The 24921-nt window shown below is 43.8% G+C and overlaps 1 protein-coding gene across 1 annotated transcript in view; it reads left to right on the forward strand.

Moving 5' to 3' along the window:
* GABRP (gamma-aminobutyric acid type A receptor subunit pi) overlaps window positions 1–24921 on the forward strand; it is a 74035-nt gene that overhangs the window by 44737 nt on the left and 4377 nt on the right. The window contains exons 3-8 of the mRNA XM_074962122.1: window positions 2880–2981; window positions 8308–8420; window positions 12929–12996; window positions 15709–15926; window positions 17870–17952; window positions 21779–21916. Of these exons, the coding sequence (XP_074818223.1) occupies window positions 2926–2981; window positions 8308–8420; window positions 12929–12996; window positions 15709–15926; window positions 17870–17952; window positions 21779–21916 (676 nt within the window). The 5' untranslated portion in view covers window positions 2880–2925. The remainder of the gene's footprint in view (window positions 1–2879; window positions 2982–8307; window positions 8421–12928; window positions 12997–15708; window positions 15927–17869; window positions 17953–21778; window positions 21917–24921) is intronic.

The following is a 24921-nucleotide window of genomic DNA, read 5'->3' on the forward strand; positions in this document are numbered from 1 at the left end:
AACTGCAACACTGTCTGCTTTTTGTCTGCTAAGCAGCGCTAGGGTGGGTCACAATCTGGATGGGAGACTACTAACGGGAATATGTGCATTGCATTGGTAATCCAGCAGGTGATGTGCCCATCATGGCATTTATGAGCACTGCTCTGCTGAAGAGGCCATCTTTCACAGGCCTCGATTACAGCACTTTATTCCATTTAACATCTCATGGCACTTTTCAGGAGAGAAGTTGTGTTAATCCTAGTGCTCTGGCCCAACGCCAATTTGAATAATTGAATTCTGCCTCCCTCAGAGCACCCCCTTCCAGTAATTTCAACTGGATACAATGTTCTCCACTTTCCATCCTAAACTGTGGTGTAGTGTTGCTGTGAGCTGTTAAAACAATTCCAGTTGCATTTCAGTGGTGGGCAGGTAGTAAAATCTGGAAATCACGTGCATGCCAAATTGGATGAAACATGGTAGAAATGCAAGAGCCTTATCAGAATGTCAGAATTTACACAGAGAACTGGCGATGTCAGAATATACTTCATTTTGGGAACACTCCATTCATACCTTGGTTTTGCCCCCACTTGATTCTCCTTATATGATTCCTTTGGGTTCATTGGGGTGCCTAGCTGAAACTGCTTGCCATATCGCTTCATGGAGCTGCTGCCAGGAATGCCATGAGAAAAGCACAGCAAGTCTCTTCCCTCGGTTCCCATACGCTGATCCCATCCATTGCATACAGCAGGTAGGTTAGGACTAGAGAAATCAAGCTCAGATCTGCCCTTAAGAGCACCTGAAACAAACAGCACAGTGGGGCACTAAGGCAATAGGTCACTGACCCTCAGACTTGAGAACTCATTAAGCTCCCATGAAAACTCATTTCTCTCCTCTTACGTTTAAAATCAGCCGCTGGCAGCGCAGGCAACCAATGTTTTTGATTATGCTTTAATCTAGTTATTGCAAGGCTTAATGACATGCACAATCACCTCTGCCTAGCAATAGGGTGGCAGGATGGCTGCTGCTGGCATCACTTCCTTAAAGAGAAATGGCATTCACTCCAGCATTGGGTGGTTTGCCTTCCCTGCTGAAAACTTGCACAACCCTAGCCCATCCAGGGCAAACTCTCAGCCTTGCCCAAGCTAGTCCCAAGTCAGGACTTCTGGATCCTGACAGTGGGCTAGATTCTCCCTTGCAGCTCAGCTCAGCGCAGGAGCAGGGAGGAGCCATCAGGGAGCTGGTTACAGCTTTCTGATTTTCACAGCCTGGGCTCAGCATGAGTTAGGCCACTGGAATATGGTCCCATAGAGAGACTACACCAGTGAAACCTCAGCATATAAAACAGAACTTGATGATGCTTGCACTCTGCCCTGGTGTGTCTTTTCTCTCTCTGGGAATGCTCTTTATATGGTGGATTGAGCAGCTGGTACAGTAACAAAGCCATTTCTGCTGGCTTTGAATCATCAGGGAATACCACTTTTCCCAGGGAGTTCTCCACTGGCAAGTTGCAGTCTGAATCCAGCTCCTTTGTGCCTCCTGAGCAGTGCAAATGGGCAGGATGATAATGCACATTTGGGCCACAGTGTGCTAACTGAGATGGATCTAACTGCAAAATAGGAAATGTTCAAAGTTTGAGGGTGTTTTAGTTTGGGGCATTATGGAATAAGGGCCAGCTCCAAAGTTTGAATGTAAATTTCAGGCCATAATGAGAAAACACACTGAGTTAAAATCTGTTCTCAGTTGCTTTCACTGGCCTAAGTCCAGAGTAACTCCACTGACTTGCATAGAGTTATTCCAGACTTACATAAATGTAATTCAGTGCAGAGCATAGCTGGATATTTCCTTGCGAATATCTGCATGAAAGCACTCATATACTCAGACATATTTACATGCTCATTTGGAGTGGTTTAATGGGGTTGATGGTACAACATCATGCTCCCAACTTGAGTTCAGCATGGCCAAGTAATGAGAATGTCTTAGCAACCACAGTTTGTGCAGATCAGCTAACTCCTAGTGTGTTCTTGTTAGAAAGTACATTTATTTGGGCGTGTGACACTCAGCCATCCATATGCTTTAGGGAAGCTTTTTAACTGACCCACTCTTTAGTTCAGTGAATTTAATACCGGAGAGGGGCTGCAGGTACATTGTAGTCAGATGAAAGCTAGTTGATCATCATGTTGTTCCTTTCAGAAAAGCACAGACCTGAGGAACTCTAAGGCTGAAAGCCAAGATTCAGTTCCACTCCCAGAAAAGTCAACAAAACTATTTTAAAATAGAATGATTTCATCCTGTAGTGAACCCTGAGTTACCTGCCAGTGGTACTATTAATAACCATAGGTTTATCGCAAGCATGACCTAATGGAGTACATAGACTACAACATTTTAAAGCCCAGTTGTGTTAGAAGCTAAAACCCTGCTGTGAGGAAAGATTAGATGAATCCAGAGTCGGATCACTGTTAGGAAATGCTGAAAAGCCTTCCTACTTAATAAAGCTTTTCCACCATAGCCAGAATGCCATTCACATCAATCCTTCTCTCTGCCCGTCTTAAACTAAAAACTCAACCCCAAGCCACATTTCCTGTGGGAGAAATGGTATCAAATCCAGAGCCTCCATGAAGTCCACTGGGGACCTGAGCATTGCCAGTTTATTTTATGTGAAAGACATTGCTGAGAGACCATGATGATGGGCATCATTACAGAACCCCAAGGGAGACAGAGAGAATGGACTCTGGAGTCCATGTGTGTTGAGAGTGCTGGATCAGGCCCTGATGTTCAGATTATAGAAGAAATGTTTAACTCTTGTCCCCCATCCACTCCTCCAGGATCATATCTCTATATGTACGCATACACATTTTCCTTAAACTGCTGTAAATTGTGTGCCATTCCTTTCTGCTTCACAGATGATCAGTAGAAGTATCACAGCCAGCTCTGAAACCAACTCCAGAAATGTACTGCAGATATTTTGTCCTCACCTGTGTATGGCTGTTTCTTCCAACTCAAAGGTAAGTTTCCTGACAAGGATACTAGCTTGGGTGTAGTTGATATAAATGCTGGGGGAAGAAGGAAAATAGCCATGGTCCAGACTCCAATCCTCCCATCCCTTCCAAAGAAGGCTGGATACATCAGGAGAGAGCTGATTATACCATCACAAAGGATAGTGTGATGGGCACAACTCCCTGAGGCACAATCCCTCACTAGGGAGGTGCTGCCCCCTTTCTACAGCTCAGTCCGGCCCTTGATAGATTGCAGCTTTGTATAACTTCCATTAGAGAATCTGGCACCACATGACCCTCCCCTAGTTTTGAGTTTAATTAAAGTGTAAAAGTCTGTGAATTTTTCAAGTGACCCTATGCCCAACTCCAAGGGAGACTGAAACCGCTCATGCCTCAGTCCTGAAACAACATGAAGCTGAGCAATTCTGATCTTTGCTTTGGGATTTGCGGGTTCTTTCAGATCCAAAACCTACAGTGAAATTCCAGGGCTATGAAACCTCCAGGACCCAACCTGCTGCATTTCACACTGCATAGCCTTCGCTGTCATTAGGTACTAGCAGTGGGATGATGATGCACTTCCTTGGACCTTGTTTTGCCATTTCCACCAGAATAAACACCATCAGGCCAGAATTATCCATTCATTTACACGGCTGGCAATATTTTTTTGCAGCCACTTTATACAGGATGTAAATGAGCACACAGGGCCTTGCTCCACTGGGAAATTATACCATGTTAGAACACGACCCCTCTCTGTCATTCTAGCTATGTACGTTAGCTGGCCCTTGTCACCTCAATGTCTAAGTGCCTTCATACACATTGGTGATTTCTCTTCAAAACACCCCTGGGTCAGGTTTATCGTCTAACTATGGAATGCTAATTTTTACATAACTAGCAGAGATAGGTCTGAACGAAAACTCTGCATCTGATCACCCCTAGAGTGAGAGGAAAATTGACTTTGCACATTGGAGCTCAGACCCACTTCTGATCATCGGCCATGCAAGCACAGAGCCAAACACAACAACTTGCTTTTGCCTAGTTTGAAAAGCTTTGGCTCAGGCTGTGAATGTTTAATATTGGCTGCCACCTGCACCTCCCAACCCAATTCACCCAGAGGCTGAAGATAGAAGTCCTCCCTCTCCTGATGGCATTAGCTGCGCAGGGACACTCTGATACTAGAGGATTGCCCGTAAACAATAACAAGCGAGGTGCAAAGCATTTCCTGGAGATCAGTGACCACCAAGGAGGAGCTGATGGCCTGAAGTACAGCTTTTGGCTATCAAAAGGTGATGACTAGGGAGGGAGGAGGAATGGATGTATTCACATATGGGTTTTATAATGACAGAGTGCAGTTTTAGATCTTGTAACAAATCAGCTTTGTAATGAGGGATGCCATTTCATGTGTTCCGTACTGGACAGTTTTAGAGACTTCTAAATCTCCTCCATTTCTAGGCTGTCGAACCCCGTGTTCCAAATGATCATGAAGGATATCACTTACACCCCATGCCCCACTACTTATGCTTAGTGCCCCATGCCCCATCACTTACACCCCATGCCCCACTACTTAGTGGGGGCAGATCTGCAGGGGCAGTAGGGCTGCTGACAAAAATCTCAGGCACCTAATTAACCCAGTCCTCATTGGGCTGCTAAGAGAGCTGCGGATGGCCCTATCCTGTGATGGACAGACCTGTAGATGACACAGATAGATCGCTTGACTCTTCTTCAACATTGTCTTCTACCTATATAAGGGCTTTATAATCCCACCCACGCAGGTGGTATCTGAGCATCTTCTGTGTAAAATCAATAGCAACAGAAAATCCCTAATGACTTCATGGAATGAGTCTCTGGTGCTTTTCTCTTCCTGGGGGCAAAACACTGCTTGTACCTGGGTGTTGTGCTATATTTTTAAAAGGCAGGAGGGGGAGTGATTGGGTGTATAAACCCCATTCTGTCATACCCACTAAGGGGTTAAGAGACAGAGTAGCTACCTCTCCAGCTGCAGCTGATTGGCAGATCACCAACACTTGGAATAAGAGGCTGCAGCGAGGTTGGGAGCTATCCTCCATCATCAGGAAACTGGGAAGAAGCCACCAAAGGAGCAGGACCAGGACGAGAAACACCCGAGGACTGGGGTGAGATGACTGGGCGAAACCCACTAGACTAAGTGGGTATTCCTTCTCCTGCACTCCATGAGCTAGAAGAAGACTGGACTGGGTTGCTGCTTCTAGGCCCAGAAGAAAGACAACATAAGGATTTGAGGATTGTGGGAACTGAACTGAAAGACTAGGAGAGCAAGGTCTGAAAGGGCCAGCATATATCTGACGAAGCTGCAGACAGGCTAGAGGGACTGAGTCCCTTCACAGGCCACGAGTTGGGTATGGATTGAGGTGTAGAAGGGGTGTCACTGCTATGAATGTCACTGTATGATGGAAAGGCTTTTCCCAGCAGTTTATCACAGAAATGAGAGACTGGCTCTTCTTCCTCCAACCAAATCCCTGGATCAAGATCTGGGTTTGGACAAGGGATTATAGCTTCCAGCCAATCCACTTGGTAGGAGAATCTAAATCCAAATTTAGCCTGAACACTAGGGAGGCTGTGATCCAGAGATCCAAGCCGAGTTTGGATCCAGAGCCGGAGACCAGACCCGTGATGTTGGTTCTGACCTGTCTTTACCTACTGCCGAAGATGGCCAGAGGCACTAAATATGAACCAAAACCCTCGGAAGCCTAGTCTAGCCCCTGCTTCTCTTCTGTTTAAGAAGCAATGGTGCCTCAGCATCATTACCATGGCGCAGACACATGTAGCCAGAGACCATGGCTTTATCTGGCAAGGCTCATGCATTCAGCTACAGAATTTCACTGAGATCCTCCACTGTTCTCTGCAGCTGACAGGCCCACGCTTAGCAGCACAAGTCACTGTGAAAATATTACTTCAATAATGCATACGCTGCACTGGTATCCCACTGAGTCCTATAGCATCCCCTACTGGAAAAGAGTGGCTCTGCAGCACCCTGCATCAGTTTTCTTTTATGTTTGGGGCCCCTTAAAAGTCCACACAGTCCAGATATTTAAAACATTCCCCTTCACACTGTCTTTTTTAATAGACCTCAAAACCTATAACCTTCACCCCAGTTTCAGCTGGGCTCATGCCCTCCTCCCTGAAGATCTGTCCTCTCTCTAAAGTTTACTTCTTTCACTGTAGTGCCAACCTGGGCACATCCCCTCTGCCCTGGGCATCTGTCTTCCTGCTTTCCCACCACCTTTTGTCTGGGGCTTGGCCCTTCTCCACTGGCCTTCCGGACCCCTGCTCATTCAGGGCCATCCAGGAACTTTATCACTCTCTGCCAGCATCTCCCAACCACCTGCAACTATCTTCCCCTTTAAAAGGCACAGGTGCCTTCCCTTAAGTCCATCTGGGCAGCAGGTGCACTGGACCCCACTGCCTCTTAAAGGGGCCAGTCCAGTTCAGGGTCTCTGACCTGGTTTTCAAAGTATTGCATTGGATTAGTCCTGGCTACTGGAGGGATTGTCTCTCTCCATCCAGCCATGGCCTACTTTGAAGGCCGTATTGCGCGTGAATGGGGAAACTGTCAGCCAGCACAGTGAGGCTGACACCTGGGGCTGGAAGATGCTTCCCAAGCCAAGACACTGAATCTCCCTCTCAGATGAGAGAAGAACAGCCACTAACCTTGTTGCATTCAGAGTTAAGTGCAACCATCACTGACAGTACTCTGCTCATGCTGACAGGGGCATTTTCATATTCAGAGTAAGAAAGGAGCCCGTCTGTTTCTGAAAGGGGCTCGTTACCATTATTTTTGTTACTTAGACTGTGAACTCTTTGGGTCAGTGGTCATCGCTGTGTTCTGTGTACAACACCTAGTTCAATGGGGTCCTGGGCCATGGCTGGCGCTTCTAGTTAGTTAGTCCATCCTGGGCTTTGCCGCACATTGGGCTACCCACATTTGCCATCCTTGCCTGTCAACATGTACCAGCCACTGATGTCTTCTTTTGTATATTATTTGTGAGAGGGTGCTTTGTCCAGTAATTTTTCTGACTTCTTCAATCATCTTCCTATCTCTGTATGTTATTCACAATATTGTTCTCAGACATTTGTGATTAAATGCGTTCAGCTTTTGCATCTCTTTCTTGATAAGTTGCCACGTCTCACTGCTATATATTGTGACGGCGAAAACAATTGCTTTGTACACATTCAGTTTTGTCTTGAGGGAGATGTTTTTGAGTCTTCCAAATGCAGCGTTTGCCTTCCTGATTCTTCTTATTATTTCCTCGGAACTAGTACCTGCTTGATGGTACTTCCAAGATATGTAAAATTGTTCACCTTTTCCAGTTTCTCTTCTTCAATTTCGATTTCTGTCCCTATAGTCCCCTTTAACATGACTTTACATTTCTTTGTATTGTATCTCAAACCTGTCCTCTCCCTTACTTCTTTTACTTGGTTTGTGCATTTTTGTAGTCTCTTGGCATCTTCACTGATAAGAGCGATGTCATCAGCAAAGTCTAAACCAAATAGTCTTGAATTGTTCCATTTTAGGCCATATGTATCACTGTTGCATTGTTTTAATCCATAGTCGATTACTAGCATAAACAAAAAAGGAGACAGGATGCACCACTGCCTTACACCTGTCTTGATGCTGAATGGCTTAACTCAATCCGTTTTCCATTTTAATGCAGCACTTTGAGTTGGCGTAGAATGCCTTCATAAGGTTAATTAATTTTGTTGGAATTCCATATTGTTCCACAATTTTCCACATGGTTTCTCTGTTTACACTATCGAATGCCTTTTGAAAGTCCACCAAATTAATGGCAAGACTGCCTTGGAATTCAATTGTGTTCTCAATAATCCGTCTCAGGGTGAAAATAGCATCGCTGCAGGATCTCCCTTGTCTAAATCCAGATTGTTGCTCACGTAGCTATTACCACAGTTCCATTAATAATTGTGGGAAGCATTCAGTTGCTATGGTGATAGGCACTAATACAAGAACCTGCATAAGTAAACATTAAGGAAGTCATAAGCAAATTCCAACTGTCACCATTCCAACTGTTTCTGGACATAAGCATCTTCCCCAGACAACCATATCCCTCCTACACTGCTGTAAAACACCCCAAACTTTGGATTGTCTGTTTAATGAAGTCACACGCTGATTGCCCACAGTCCCTGTCCCCCACACAACGGAATCAAGTGCTGATGGCTTTGATGAAGTGTTTTATGCAGTTTCTGTTGGACTGCTGTATACATGCAGGGAAGGCAGCTGCAGCTGCACAACAGAGGCTCCCAGCATGCCCTGCCATGCCTAACAATATGTATTTGTATATTTTAGAAAGTGCACGCTGGGCCGTAAATTGGACACACACAGCAGTGACACGGTATCGCTCCCTGGATTTGAGAACCTCACAGAGGGCTACAACAAATATCTGAGACCATACTTCGGTGGTACGTCAACAGAACAGTTCAATGTCTGATAAAAGGATTATATAATCAGTAATGTTTGCATGGAGAGAATGACGTTTTATGGGTTTTCTTTAGTAAGCACTAGTTTATCTGTCCCTGTTAAATTAGCCAATGTGCTGGGACTATGTGCCCAAAGTCCACCCTCACCTATCCCCTCCAATTCTGTTTGCTCAGTGGGACTGCATGTGTATGACTGAAGGCAGAATTTATTCCCTGGGAACATGTTTGTCGGTGGAATAAGGAACAGGAAGCTTAGAGAGGTTTGACACCTGTCTAATTAGATACCTTGGGCTAAATTTTGCTCTGTTACAACCATGCAGCCCCTTTGTTTCAGTTTGTCCCCTTGGTTTGGCTGTGTATTTGTTAATGGTCATCTGTTTTATGAGGCTCACTGTGGCTGCAAATGAATGAAGCTTGGCTCCTTGAACTGCAGCATTGCTCACTTATAACTGTTTAGTCCCAGTCTCTGGGGACTTGTTTCCACTGTGGAACCATGTACACTAAATTCTGAACAGCCTATGCCCAGGCTTTGCCTTAAATTTTGTGAAGGGATAGCCTTCTCAGTGCACAGAGCATGCCTGGGTGTTCTGTGAAGTGCAGATGACCAAGCCTCATGCAGTCTGATTATGATCCCTATAACATGTAATGTAGCTGGTGTACATTGGCTTTGTCTTACACTTTTTAGCTTCTCTCTCTTTAACTTCCTCCTGTGGTGATAAATCTCTACAACAGTGGAGTTATCTAGAGTAATGACCACTGCATCTGGTATTGTGGAATAATACCAGCTCTTCATGGAAATTTGTCCAACAGGAGAACAGATGGTTATAAAATACAAGAGAGAAGTTTAAATGCATGCAAGTCAATATCAGCGCAAGTTTAATGTGTCCATAACACATTGAGTAAAAATTGTCAGGACTCTGGCTCCTAAATAACTATCACTTTTGAAAATGGGACCTAGCTCCTAAATCACTTTGGCCCTTTTGAAAATTGTTCTTTTTGCAACTTGAAATCTTATTAAGCAAATGAAAAATATGAATTCTAGATAAATTTAAAATATCTTGTTAAACCTAACTGACTTTTAGAAAGTGGTTGGCTTCAATTCTAACTGGCAAGATATATAGGATTGAGCAAGTCATATAGGCGAAAAAAGTACACATGTTGATCACATAGATATATATGGCCTGTTCCTGAAACGTGATGAGCACCTGCAAATCCTGTTGACTTCAGTGGAATTTGTGGGTGCTCAGCATCAATCAGGATCAGGTCCCTGTGGCCCTAGGGCTTAATTCTGCCTTCCCTATGTACCTAAATCTCCCACTGAAGCCAATGGGAAGGGAGTATTGGGCCCAATGCATATGAATGTTTTTGATATGTGGGTTATGAAGAAAATGTTCTAATAGGTTACTGTGCCATATATTTGCTACTGTGCTGACAGGATTTGATCTTCCTCATGTTCACCCTTATTACAATAAAAAGAGGCAAAATATAAACTGACTTACAGTAATGTCTTCTGACATTTCCTAGGGTGGAGCTGCCCTCCTGTGGTGAATCCTTGCTTCAGTGCTAACAAAGAGGCAGCCACGATATGTGGTTCCTTCAATGTAAAATTGTGTGTGTATCGACCCAGTGAAAAGGGATACTTTGCCTCCATTTTGTCATGTGTTTTATTCACTGACAAGCTACCTCCCCTCTAGCTAACTGCTGTTCTTTAAGGGTTTCAGTTTACGGGTGGTGGGGGAGAGGAATAGCTCAGTGGTTTGAGCATTGGCCTGCTAAACCCAGCGTTGTGAGTTCAATCCCTGAGGGGGCCATTTGGGGCAAAAATTGGGGATTGGTCCTGCTTTGAGCAGGGAGTTGGACTAGACGACCTCCTGAGGTCCCTTCCAATCCTGATATTCTATGATTCTAAGTGAACTTCACAAAGGGCTCACACATGCCCATAAGCAACAATAAGGCCTGCTTTGTCACCTTGTGTGGGTCCTATGCACTGAGGACAATTTCACCCCATATGTACTGAAATCTGCTAACTAAATTTCCAGTAGGGCCCATTTCCTGACCTGGGAAACACCTGCTCAGGGGACAGGAAACCCCACAAGTTCTGATTTCATTGTTCTACTACGTGGACAGAGTTTTCTTCCACCTCTACAGAAATGGCACGGGTTTGGCCTCCTAAGCCCACAAATCTTCCTGACCCCAATGCACCACAATGCATGCTCCCTAGAGAGCAGTGACGCCCACTGGCTGCTGCTGTCCCACCCAAGCCACCCCTTCGCTGGGGGAGGGGACAGGGTATTCACTGTGCACTACCTCTGAAGGGACAACACATGAAGATAACGTTGTTGTTTTACACAGTGATTTCCTGTGGGTAAGGAAGCTGGGGGGCAGGGAAGACGGGTACGTAACAGTGGCACAGACAGAAGTAGTCTCTCTGGCCCTGCACCTGGCCTATACCCTCCTAAAGTACATCTACTGAGAGGCTTTTATGAGATCGGGCAATCAAGGGACAATGGCAGAGAGCTGGCAATTCCTCTTCCATCCTCTCCAGATAGGCTCTGGCCATCTGGGTTCTCTGTGCTCAGTGAAGCGAAAGAGACAAATGGGCCCTATCCCAGGAGACAGAGAGCAGGTTTCCGAAGCTGGGTGTGCAAAGGAGAACATGTATATTTTCTCCATAAAGCAAATCTCTCTTCCCATATACTTCCAGTGCACATTACAGCCCTCTGTCCTGCGTTCAACTCCAATTATGAGGCAGGAAGGAGGTAGCCACATTAAAACAAATCTAATACGCTGTCTGCTGCCAAACAATGGTTCACTGTGGCACAGCACTCACTCACTGTAAAAGATTTCCTTAGATCCCATTTGGCAGGTTCTCGGGGCGCCGGGATCAGCACTCTGGGATGGGGAGGTCAGACTCTCTGCACGGACAGTTGGGTGGGTCCCTAGATCAGGTCTCCACTATGAGCATGTGTCTGCACTGCACTCGGGAGGTGTAATTGCAGCACATGGAGATAGCTTTGATTTGAGCCCAGCGGTCGCTTTCAGTGAGTGCTGCTGCTCACATGAGAGGTCATGGCAGTTGATTAGACTCACAAAGGGTGACACCTGAATCACTTATAAATCCCTCAATAACCAGGATTGTAGGGAACAAAATCTCACCCTCCCAAGCTCAGGGACAGGCTGCAGGACTGCAGAGGGAGAGTGAGGCTGGGGACTCAGCCTTGCTTTGCATCAGGAAGAGGCTGTGTGGTTCAGTGGACACAACATGACTAGGAGTCGGGGGACTCAGTTCTATTCCTGCTTCTGGTACCGACTCACTGGGCAAGTCACTTAATTGCTCCAGGACTCGGTTTTCTCCTCTGAGAAATGAAGAGAATAATTCTTACCCACCTCTTTAGAGCACTCTGAGATTGAGCCATGGAAAATGTTATATAACGGCTCAAGATTATTATCAGTACATCTGCTGAACCATGTATGGCTCTTGATTTCTGTGGCTGATTGCAAGAGAAATAGTGCCTACCTGGATTGCCTGGGTGTGTGGCCACGAGTGCTGCATGGGATCATTTCTGTCTGCTGATGCCACCAAAGAAGATGGTTCTAGAATATTCTCAGTGGTAGAAGATGACAGGACAAGGAGTAATGGTCTCAAGTTGCAGTGGGGAGGTTTAGGTTGGATATTAGGAAAAACTTTTTCACTAGGAGGGTGGTGAAACACTGGAATGCGTTACCTAGGGAGGTGGTAGAATCTCCTTCCTTAGAAGTTTTTAAGGTCAGGCTTGATAAAGCCCTGGCTGGGATGATTTAATTAGGGATTGGTCCTGCTTTGAGCAGGGGGTTGGACTAGATGACCTCCTGAGGTCCCTTCCAACCCTGATATTCTATGATTCTAAGTCAAAAGCTTTGGGGCATGAAATTTAGTCTAGTTCTTTGGTTGCTGGCAGCAATAGGGACACCCCTGTACATAGGCCTGGAAGGATTACACTTTTCTACGTAAATGTTGATTGCATCATACATGCTCAAACCGACGAAAAGGTATTTCCACCAGTAATAATCAGAATAGACAGGCAAAACAAGACAAATGCTCCTTGAGAACGTATTAGAGTTTGATTTTAAGGCTATTTACTTTGTATACTTTGACATGTAATATTAACAATTTGTGCTTTAATGGTTACAAAGCTTTAACTTTTTGAATCTGTGTCTACTGTCATTAAATAATTTTCTGACCTCCCTGTAGTTTCCCACAATGGTGAAAATTTAAATAGCTAGATAGAAATCTAAAAAAAGCTTTAAAATAAACATTGATATTATGCATCAAAATTATAAAAAAAAATCTAATTCTTGCAAGACTACCTATGTGTGCTGCTCGATTGAGTGCAGTGAACTGAATTCCATACTGAATTCTAAGTGACCATTTCTTTTGTTTAGTACACAACAATATAGCATTACCTTCACCCTTTCTTCGCTCTAATCTAAGCCTCTCTATCCCACCCCAGGGAAACCTGTTCAAATAGCATTGAGCCTGGATGTTGCAAGTATTTCAAGTATATCGGAGAGTGACATGGTAAGTGACTCAGTCTCAATTACATACGGAGGAGAAAGGGGCCAGCTTGGCTCTGCTGCTCTGGAGGGGATCCACGTTTGAGACACCAGAGTTGGAGACCATGGCCAGTGCATCCAAGAGTGACCGATGGTATTGGGTGCCTCTGTTCTTGGGAGCCCAGTGTGGCAATTCCCAGCTCAGCCACAGACATCCTGTGACCTTGGGATCAGATAGTCACTTGGGACCAGGTCCTCAAAGGTATTTAGGTATCTAACTCCCTTTCAATGGGAATTGGGTGCCTAAAAACCTTTGACAATCTGGGCCATGGTCTCCCTGTGCCTCAGCTGCTCTTCTGCAAAATGGCGATAATAGCACTTTCCTCACTCACAGGGCTGCTATGAGGATCAAATCCACTCATAATTACGAAGCACTCCAGTGCTACAGCCAAGGGGCTATAAGGACTGAGTTAGAGACAGAGACAGGGGGCTGACTGTCAAAAGGCAGGAGTTCAGCATGTCCTGAAAGTCTGTCCCTTTTGAGGGTTCTGAAGCTGGGCACCAAAAATGATGGCATACAAAGTTATTATTCACAATGGAAGATCTTAGCCATGGGCTGCAGCTGTTGCAGCATTTCATCCCCCCTTCTGTTTCCCTGCAGAGTCCCCTCTTGCAGGCTTAGGCATGACACTGAGCGTTGCTCCAGAAGCCACCTCCAGTCCTCCTCTTTAGCCTTCAGATTGTGGAGGAGTAAAGCAGATTAAAGCTGAGGAGAAGTCCTAATGTTCAGAGGGCTTGAAGGGCCATCACCCCAAGGGGAAATATAAAGGGAAACCTTCACCAAATAGAGGGTATTTTCATGAGTCTTGTCTCCCACCCCTTGTAAAACTACCCCTTTCTACATGTATTTCCTCCCCATCCCACCTAAATTCCCCTTGTGTTAAGGAGAATATTATAGAGACATACTCTATGGCTAGATAAATAATTGGAATGACCCAGAGGTTTTCCCCTTCATCACCAGTATTAATAATTCACTATATTGAAACTCTTAACAGTGCATCATTTCAATCACTTAAGTCGTGGAGTAGAACTTACTCCCCCACGTCCCATCTCTCTCTCTCTCTCTCTCTTTCACACACACACACACACACACACACACACACACCAGTCTGAGAATCCAATCTGAAGAGCAAGCATAACATAATTTATTTAGCACCTTTCATACTGAAGGATTTTACAAACCATCCATTGAACATAAGGGAATCGATTCATCTGCCACTGAAATGCAGCCATGTCTGGGCAGGAGCATGGTAGCTTTATAACGGTGCACAGCAATACTACACAATCGTGAAAGCTGCATTTAATTCATCTGCAAATTAAAGAGCCAAGGACTGCCACAAGGTCCTGTTATGTACCCAGGAGGCTCAGTAAAGAACTCTCTTTGTATCCATTACAACTGAGCCCTGTTTCTTCCTTTATCACAGGGGCACTATAAAAATACTTCAACCACTTGAAACTTCTGGGGGGATTTTAGTCAGGCTGGATATTGCAACCAAGTTGGAATCTGACCAGGACACTAACACTCTTACTCTTGCAAAACGTTCTGTGAGATCTTCAATGACAACAGTTGGTCAAGATCTTGGTTTTTAACTCTCCTACCTAAAATTTCAGTTCCATAGCATGCCCTAGTCCCAGGCTTGGGCTCAGTTTAGTACCGACCTGACAGAGAAGAGTAACACTACAAGTTTTGACCCCACTTCTTACTTTATTTGCCTTAACTAGCATGTTATTTTCTTACATTTCTTCAACATATCACCCTCAAAATGCCTCTCCTCTAAGCACCCACCCACCCCGCCTGAATGATCTGAATATCGCTCCCAATAGTGAATGAAGGGAACAAATATTGTACAGGACCAGTGGAGTGACTCACTCGTGGTCCTGCTTATCTCCATTACTCTAAACTGTGTTATTCTTCTCATCATCACTGTGTTATTCTTCTCATCATCTACTATGCATAGTCTTTCCTTCCCTTACACAATCGCCTTCCCTGGCTTAAACAAACAAACTTTCAATAGGGTGAATAGGTTAAATGCAGGTGAGTCTTTGCTCTTGGACTTTTAGCTCTGGCGAAAGACCAATGCAGCTGTATTTGCATACCTGCTCTCCCTCTGTGGCTATTATATACATATATATACTGCATTCGTGTGTAGGTTACTTATATATTTTTCCCATACTGGAAGCTATTTCATATGTAATTGATGTAGCAGCTTGAGTAAGTCAGTCAACCTCTCTGCTCCTCTGTTTTCTCAGATGGAGATTATGATCCTTATCCACCTTAATACATACTTACTTATGGAAAGGAATTTAAGGTTTAGGAGTGAAAAGCACAGTATAAGACTAAGTATTATGATTATGATTGTTTATTGGGAATGAATACATGAAAAACTTCAAGCAAACAGAGGAACTAAGTTTAGAATTCAAGTCTACCGGCTTTGTCCTGTGCATTTTAAGCTGAGTTTTGGTGTGTTATATGCCCTACATTTAATGCTATGGCTGTATCCTTTAGGAAAGACAGCCAGCGGTCTGGATGTTGTAGCAAAGGAGGGTGAAACAAACACACACACAGTTTGTGAAGACTATGCCTCAGCCCCAATACGTTTTGGACATAAGTGGTGGACATCAACACCTAGTAAACATTCTTGCTGCGCGTCTTCTCACACCTGCCTTTCTCCTTCAGGACTACACTGCTACAATATACCTGCGGCAGCGCTGGACGGACCCCCGCCTGGTTTTTCATGGGAACAAGAGCTTCACTCTGGATGCTCGTTTAGTGGAATTGCTATGGGTGCCAGACACATATATCGTGGAGTCTAAACGGTCTTTCCTGCATGACGTTACCGTGAGAAATCGTCTTATAAGATTATTCTCCAATGGCACTGTCTTGTATGCATTAAGGTAAGTCACATACTGGTGGTTATGACAAAGTTCTTCCTCTGCCTTTGTGGGTCCTGTGCTTTCCAGCAGATTTGTTTGCCTCAGAGGTTCACAGCAGCCCTCAGTTTGGCCACTTTTGCCACTGGCTCAAACCTGCTGTTCACTCAGCTAACCTCATCACTGGCCAGCATGGGGGAAAGGGAGGAGAACAATCCCCGCAGTCTCTGTTGTCCCACCGAGTGGGTCGGGGACAGGCTAGAGACCTTCCCCTCTGATATGACTCACAATCCTGGTCAACTCCTCTTCTGTCAAATAGGGAGTTGGGGGAATGGGGGGAACCCGGGCCCAACCTCTATTCCAGGTTCCAGCCCAGGGCCTGTGGATCACAGCTGTCTACAATGTCTCCTGTAACAGCTGTGTGACAACTACAACTCCCTGGGCCACTTCCCCATGACCTCCCCACAGCACCTTCTTTGTCCTCATCGCAGAACCTTCTTCCTGATGCCTGACGGCATTTGTATTCCTCAGTCCTTCAGCAGCACGTCCTCTCACTCCCAGCTCCTTACATTCTTCTCCCTAACTGAAGGGAGGTCTTTCTTTTAACCAGGTGCCCTGATTAGCCTACCTGCCTTAATTGGTTTTAGTAGCTTCCTAATTGGCTCCAGGTGTCCTAATTAGCCTGCTTGCCTTAATTGGTTCTAGCAGGTTCCTGATTGTTCTGGAATAGACCCTTTTATCTTACCCAGGGAAAAGGGACCTGCTTAATCTGGGGCTAATGTATCTACCTTCCACCACCATCCTGTAGCCATCTGGCCTAACCCTGTCGTATGGTGAAGAGCAAATTATTAAAACCACACCGGATCAGAATGTATGTAGGCTGGTGTGGCCATCATGGTTAAGAAGAGCTTTGGAGTCAACAGGCCCCTAGTTTTGACATTATTTTCTGGATCTCAGTGTAATTTAATTGCTCCCTCACTGCAGTTGCACATTCCTCCCAGTCAGTGCAGTTATTATCTTGTATTATTTCTGTTGCATTAGTCCCTAGGAACTCCAGTCAAGGATCACCCCCCACCCCCTCCATCTTCCTTGTGGTAGGTGCTGTACAGAGCTGCAACACAGAAGACAGTCCCTGGCAAGGGAGCTTACAATTTAAGTAACAGATAAAAGATAGAAGGTGGATAAAACAGAATAGGCTGGAAGAATGTGAGGGCAGAGGTAACAAAATGAACAAAATTTAGCAGAAAACTGTAAGTCTTGTCTTGCTGCTTGCTTAACCAATACCAGTCAGTGGTGATCTGTATGTATCACATGAATATTCAGTTAAAACCACTTGTGTCATTTCCCTATTAATTTCCCATGCTCAAAGGACCAAACTGTGCTCTCTCTTACACCAGTTTCAGAGTAACAGCTGTGTTAGTCTGTATTCGCAAAAAGAAAAGGAGTACTTGTGGCACCTTAGAGACTAACCAATTTATTTGAGCATAAGCTTTCGTGAGCTACAGCTCACTTCATCGGATGCATACTGTGGAAAGTGTAGAAGATCTTTTTATACACACAAAGCATGAAAAAATATGAAAATTTTTTTTCATGCTTTGTGCATATAAAAAGATCTTCTACACTTTCCACAGTATGCATCCGATGAAGTGAGCTGTAGCTCACGAAAGCTTATGCTCAAATAAATTGGTTAGTCTCTAAGGTGCCACAAGTACTCCTTTTCTTCTTACACCAGTGTTAATCTTGAGTCACTCTATCTCTGCTGACTTAGACGAGACTGGCATAACTGAGCTCAGAATTTATACCTTAGGATGCAACTTCTCTGGCATTATTAGTGCATTGATTTCAAAAGTCAGAACTATCCAAATGCCTGATCAGGATCTTTGGGGTCTGTAGTTTGCTATGAAAAATAGAGACATCCTGCGGTATGTTTTTATTGCACAGCTTCTGAACTCTTTCTCCCCATGTAGAATCACTACTACTGTTGCATGTAACATGGACCTGTCAAAATATCCCATGGACACACAGATGTGTAAACTGCAGCTGGAAAGCTGTAAGTATCTTATTCTACAGATGCCTGAGAATATTTGCCTGGCCTATTTTGAATCTGTTTATTCGTATGTAGGTGTCCATTCAAATATTTGGTTTCAGCCAGAACAGCCTCTGAAAATGTGCCTTCATTTCTGCAAACACAGAAACTTTTCAAGAAGAAAACAGTTCACATTTAATTCTTCAAATATAAATTATTGTTATTCCAGTGTTTATAAGGTTCCTGTCCCCATGGTCCCCATGCACACTTTATAGAAGTTGGAACGGTAATAAACACCACCTTCCCCCAAACAGTCAACAGGTATTGCAGTCTTTCACATAGAAGGAAATTATACTGTCTTTCTCGAAAATCACCTCCTTTTGAGCACACTCGTTCATTAGGGCCAGCCTTTGGTACAATAGTTGGATAATAGGACCCAAATTTTCAAAAGAGTGCCCCTCAGCTATCATCCATACTGCACCCCATTCATACATGCAGTTCATGTTTGTGTATGCAGAAATCTCTGTCTTGAATGCATGCCTTGGACAGTAAACTTGAATAAGTCAGACATGCCCACTCGTGAAACTTAGAGACTAAGTGGAATTGCCTGGACTGTGGCTAAGGCAGAATTTGGCTCTACAGGTTTCATTGCTGGGCTGATGGCATCCCCTCTGAATAGGTCTGTCAGTTATTGATGAAACAAGCAAATGCAATGAGTTGGTGATCATCTTACTCTGGGTGCTAATGGACACACGTCTACATTATACAAAAAAAAGTACCAAATCTGCAATTAACCAGCGCCTTTGATGGTATGGTTTGAACTGTTGCTTTCACTGCTTCCCTGGGAATGAACAGTGCATGTTAGTCTCTAGGGTCCTTAGTCCAGCATCTTTCACCTGTGCTAAATCACTTAAGTTATTTTCAAAGCAGAGAGAGTTTTTTAACAGGGGGAAGAGCTGAATTCAGGAAATGTGTATTGCCTGTGAAATTGGTGAGCTGAAGCTTAGAGCTGGTCCTAGCACAGAAAGGCACAATGAAAGCGCCCTTTGTTACAGTAACATAAATGTTGGTGAGCATGGGAACCCGCTACTGCAAGCCCTCAGTGCACAGAACCCCACAGTGGCCCTCTCTGGGACTCCTGGCTGCAAGGCACTTGCAGGAGCAGTGATATTCAGTGAGCAAAATGCTCTTGGTTACTTAAACTCAAAGGCCTGGATATTGCAATGCTGGCCATTTATTGACAAAAGACAATGCATAGATAAGCCAACAGTAGTCGCTAGAGAGAGAGAACCATGGGGCTTGCACCAATACACCGTAGCTTTCAGGAGAGGAGATCTCTGCTCCAGAGGCTGAGCGGAGGTCAGCTGATTCCCCTACCATTCCACCCGTATTTTTTTTGTTTTTTTTTAAGTTGTGAAAAACTGATCTTTATTTTCCAGAAATATACAAACTTATTCTCTCATTTCTCCATCTTCTTCTTCTTCTACTACTCCTCTGATGTACAGGACATTGTTACATCTTATCAAAACTTCACCAAGGTGTCCTGACAATGCACCATCTATGTATTCTTCTGTGTTTGCAAGCTGCATGTTCATGTAGCTGTCGACAGACACCAGGTAGCCCTTGTACTCCATCCCCCACTTCAGCTTCACCATCACCGGCTTCCCTGTCAGCCCGTTGGTAGGCAGGCAGGCTTCCTTCTCAGCAGTCTGCATGTCCACACACTGCTGCTCCCTGGGGGAAGAGTCTGCTCAGGTGCAGCACTCTCAAAATCTCGATGAAAAAGAGAGAAATTCTTCACCTCCTTCTGGGACAAAAGGGAGGGGAGCTCCCACCTAGCCTCTAATGGAAGCTCTGTTTTCAGGCATTCTTAAGATGGGGCACCCACACAGGACTCCCAGCCCCTTGCCTCAAACTGAGCACCCTGAGAACTCATCTCCTCCTTCCCTGCCTGTTTCTTAAATTCAGCTCTGCAGGAAGGTCTCTGACCAGTGCTCCAGGGGAAGAGAGGCACTCTCCCCGTCACACAGAAGTTCATCAGTAATGACAAAGAGCTTTTCTTGGCTCCATTCTTGAGAATCCCCAGAGTAAAGCAGCAGCCAATCTCCCGTTTCAAGCCACAAAAAAGAAATGCCTGAAATCTCATTATTTAAAAAACAGGTTTGACTTGCCAGCTTCCAGAATGGAGCTCCTATGGAAGTGCATATTATTTTCACATTAAAATCCTATTAGTTCACCATGATTAACTTTATTACAAAGAATAGCACCTGAAATAATAATGATTGGCCTCTTCTTTTAAAGTGTAGCTGGCTTCAGACTTTTTTTAAAAAAGTAATTTGGGTTTTACGTCATGCTCAGTTGCTGTCTAATTCAAGTGAAATTACATGCATATTGTCAGCTGGAGATTTCATTAGGATAAATACCTGGAATTAATGCTATTTAAATATATGCTAGATGAATTAACAACCTGTCATTTATTATAAAGTTTCCCTAAATAACCACAGTTGCTATTATTACAAAACTGTCCAGAAACTTTGAAAAGTCACATGTTTAGGGTTTGCACACAGGAATTCAGAATCTGTGCATATAATTTATGAGTATGTCAGAGGCATGCTCCAGTAATTTGTGTCTAATAGAAAACACAATTAGATAAACAATACAGTAGGACGTATTAGTGGTAGTTTTCCTACAAGGTGTGAACTGGTGACTATTGGCCTACCAGTGTCACTAGTCATTTTTCAGACAGACATTTAATTAAAAGACTCAAACTAATGAGATTAATGGGCTTATTCACTAAATTAATATGACTTTTTTGAGCTGGATGGCTATTCGGTGAGTGAGTAGGAATGTCAGGTTATCAAAAAGATCACTCGCTTTAATTTGGGGTCATGTTATGCTGTCACTTAAACTTCCAGAGCCAGATCCTCAGCTGGTGTAGGTTGGGGTAGCTTTGCGGAAGCCAGTGGAACACAGCTGAAGATCCAGTCTGGACCCATTGTATTTAGTGGGGAGTTCTATTTCAAAATCAACAGCGGCCCTGATAAATGAGCCTCACAGTATCTGAATCGCCCAGTTCAGGGTTGATAAGCTCCCAGATGTTTAGATGCTTGTCCAAAGCATCTTTGAAGTGTGCATAAATGGGTGGGCCGTTTGGTTAAGAAAGCCACACACACTCATAAGATTTCTGACTCTTCTGCTTCCGGTCATGAGAATTTGTAACAGTTTACAGACTTGATTTTAGTATGGGGCGAAGGGTTGGGGATGAGGATTGTACTTCTTTCATCATTTTCATCCCCAGTAAACCCATGTGGCTGAAGTAATTATGCACGGGGGTTGTTAATTTCAGTTACTGACCAACATCAACACTTGCAATCAAATTAGACGTGAGAGGGATTTCCGCCTTTTAAAAATGTTAGAATATTTTTAAAATAAAATAAAATGCTGTATGCAAATGATATGCCTTGCATGTTGTCATTTGCCGCTGAGTGATGTGGGTCCAAATTGCTACCAGATCAGAATTCGCCACTCATTTACAACAGTGGCAGAGACTTACACCCACATGAGCAGGGGTAACTGACTGCACCAGGCACTGAAGAATAAAGTCCATATGGCCTAATTTAAATTTCAATTTGATCCATCAGAAATAAAAATATGGTTAATATAAGAACAACCACTCTCACCAACATTTTAAAGTAATTATACCTATAAAACAAAACCTGCAGCCACCTAATAATCTCGTTGCTTGTGGCTCCATAGCTGAGTATTTCTGATTCTATCCAGTAGAGGGCAGTATGCCACACATGGACTAGTTGGTTCATTACAGTAATGTGGCGTTTTATGTTCTCTGTAGGGGGATATGATGGAAACGACATAGTGTTCACTTGGTTTAGGGGAAACGATTCAGTTCGTGGCCTGGAAAAACTGCGTCTCTCTCAGTACACTGTGGAACGTTATTACACTCTGGTCACGAGATCCCAGCAGGAAACAGGTAAAGCAGGGAGGTGGGACTGGTGGAAGAGCATGTGTGTCTCGCAAGCATGTATAATTTTTCTTTCCATTCTATGCAGTGATGTCTTTCAAGCCAAGAGGACGTGAGTAGTGAGATCATTAGCAGTTCCTAGTCCCACTGGAAACAAGGCAGTAAAATGGCTTCTATAGGAATAGGTGATATGTTCCTTAGGTGTTAAATAATAATAATAATAATAATACCTAGCTCTTGTATTACGCTTATCAATGATAGATCTCAAGGTACTTTACAAAGGGAGGTAAATATCATTATTCCCATTCAAGTCATGGAAAATATGGATTTCACATGTACCTGAAATCCACTTGACATTTTTATTACATCAGAAAAACCTAGATTGTGCTTTGTGTGTCTGCAAACTATAAATATTGCATTAAGCATTCCAGGAAACACTTAAAGTAACTGGGATCAAAACTAACTTGTTGAATATTTATTTGTTTCCAAAGGTCACTTCTGTCTTGATGCAATGGGAATGTATTTCTCATTACCAGCTGGTTTAAACTTCCTTCCCTAGTGTCAGAGATAATATGACCTTTAAAATCCCTCCTGGCCAGAGGAAAAACCCTTTCACCTGTAAAGGGTTAAGAAGCTAGGATAACCTCGCTGGCACCTGACCAAAATGACCAATGAGGAGACAAGTTACTTTCAAAAGCTGGAGGGAGGGAGAAACAAAGGGTCTGTCTGTGTGATGCTTTTGCCAGGGACAGAACAGGAATGGAGTCTTAGAACTTAATAAGTAATCTAGCTAGATATGCGTTAGATTATGATTTCTTTAAATGGCTGAGAAAATAAACTGTGCTGAATAGAATGGATATTCCTGTCTTTGTGGCTTTTTGTAACTTAAGGTTTTGCCTAGAGGGATTCTCTATGTTTTGAATCTAATTACCCTGTAAGGTATTTACCATCCTGATTTTACAGAGGTGATTCTTTTTACTCTTTCTTCTATTAAAATTATTCTTGTAAGAAACTGAATGCTTTTTTCATTGTTCTTAAGATCCAAGGGTTTGGGTCTGTGGTCACCTATGCAAATTGGTGAGGATTTTTATCAAACCTTCCCCAGGAAGGGGGGTGCAAGGTTTTGGTGAGGATTTTGGGGGGAAAGATGTTTCCAAACAACGCTTTCTCAAAAATAAACCTGGTTAGACGTTTGATGGTGGCAGTGGAAGTCCAAGGGCAAAAGGTAAAATAGTTTGTACCTTGGGGAAGTTTTAACCTAAGCTGGTAAAAGTAAGCTTAGGAGGTTTTCATGCAGGTCCCCACATCTGTACCCTAGAGTTCAGAGTGGGGAAGGAACCTTGACAGAGCCATTTAGCATGCATTTGCCAACCCCCAGGTATATACTGTCAGTTTCTGAATTTACTGACAAAAACAGTTGTGCAGTACTATAATATTTACTCAGAACATGTTAGTCTACAGGACCTTCGTTTAAAATTTGCTTTAAAAATATTTCATTAGTGTGTTGCTGAAGATTATAAAATCACATCTCTAATAAATCCTTGCATAGATTTTTATATGCACAATCTGAGTATTCATCTTTAGCCTTAAATGCTTGGATCTTCAGACATATAGTTTTTTTAAATAAATCCTTCAAAAGACTACCCTTATCTAAAATACACATTTTAATTTTAATTACTATAATACAAAAAACTTGCTTCCAAAGTCTTCCTGTCCTTTCTGTCCACCCCTTTCTCCCTTCACCCACCCTGTTGAAGAGAGCCCTTAATTCAGGGGTGGCCAACCTGTGGCTCCGGAGCCACATGTGGCTCTTCAGAAGTTAATATGCGGCTCCTTGTATAGGCACCAACTCCAAGGCTGAAGCTACAGGTGCCAACTTTCCAATGTGCCAGGGCGTGCTCACTGCTCAACCCCTGGCTCTGCCACAGGCCCTGCCCCCACTCCACCCCTTCCCACCCCCTCCCCTGAGCCTGCTATGCCCTCACTCCTCCCCCTCCCCCACAGAGCCTCCTGCGTGCCACAAAACAGCTGATCGGGAGAGAGAGGGAGGCGCTGATTGGTGGGGCTGCCAGTGGGTGGGAGGCGCTAGGAGCAGGGGGGGAGCTGATCTGGGGCTGCTGACATATTACTGTGGCTCTTTGGCAATGTACATTGATAAATTCTGGCTCCTTCTCAGGCTCAGGTTGGCCACCCCGCCTTAATGGGACAACACCCCTTCCTTACAGATAGCCGGACAAACAAGTTTCCCTTTCTTTACTTCTGACTATTTGATGAACTAGTTTTAAGAGAACACTCCAGCAAAATCAGTTGGTTAGTAAAATATAAAATCCTGTGTTATGCCTAAAATCTTTGGAAACATATTTTTTAAAGTTGGTCAAATTTCATAAACATGTCTATTGTTATGGAGATTGCACAAAGTAAATTAATGTTCCCTTTTTCTAAAAGCAATGAACATTGTTATGAACACACTAAACCTCTGTGACTGATTAATTTAAAATAATGTCTTTGTTTCAGTGAGTTAAATCTGGAATGATTATTTTATGAATGCTTAAAAGTACATTTAAAATATAAAATCAGTTTAGAAATACTGATTAAGAAAATGTAAAACAGAGACGAGCTGCATCATGTATTCCATAATATTTAATGTTGTATTCAGCAGGACAGCTGACTTGCCCTTACTGCAAAGTTTTTGCAAATAAATCTCTGACAAATTTCAGGGTATATCAAAAAACCTGTGACTGATATTTTTTATTCCCAAGTTTAGTGCTTTTAATTAGGTACCTTCTCCATCTCCAGTCTTCACCATCTGGCATGCAGTGGAAAACATGCTCCATTTTCTTTAGAAAGAAATTACAGAAGAGTGGTTTTTTTCAGATGTCATTTGCTTCATTTGGGTTCAGGGATTTGGTCGGAAGGGGGTGAGCGGGGAGGGAAAAGAGGGGGGAGACAGTGGGGAGAGGTCGGGGCCTGGGCGGAGTGGGGCAGAGCAGGAGTGGAAGATGGGTGGGACCATA

Source organism: Natator depressus, chromosome 8 (genome assembly GCF_965152275.1).
Source record: "Natator depressus isolate rNatDep1 chromosome 8, rNatDep2.hap1, whole genome shotgun sequence".
Classification (NCBI taxonomy): domain Eukaryota; kingdom Metazoa; phylum Chordata; order Testudines; family Cheloniidae; genus Natator; species Natator depressus.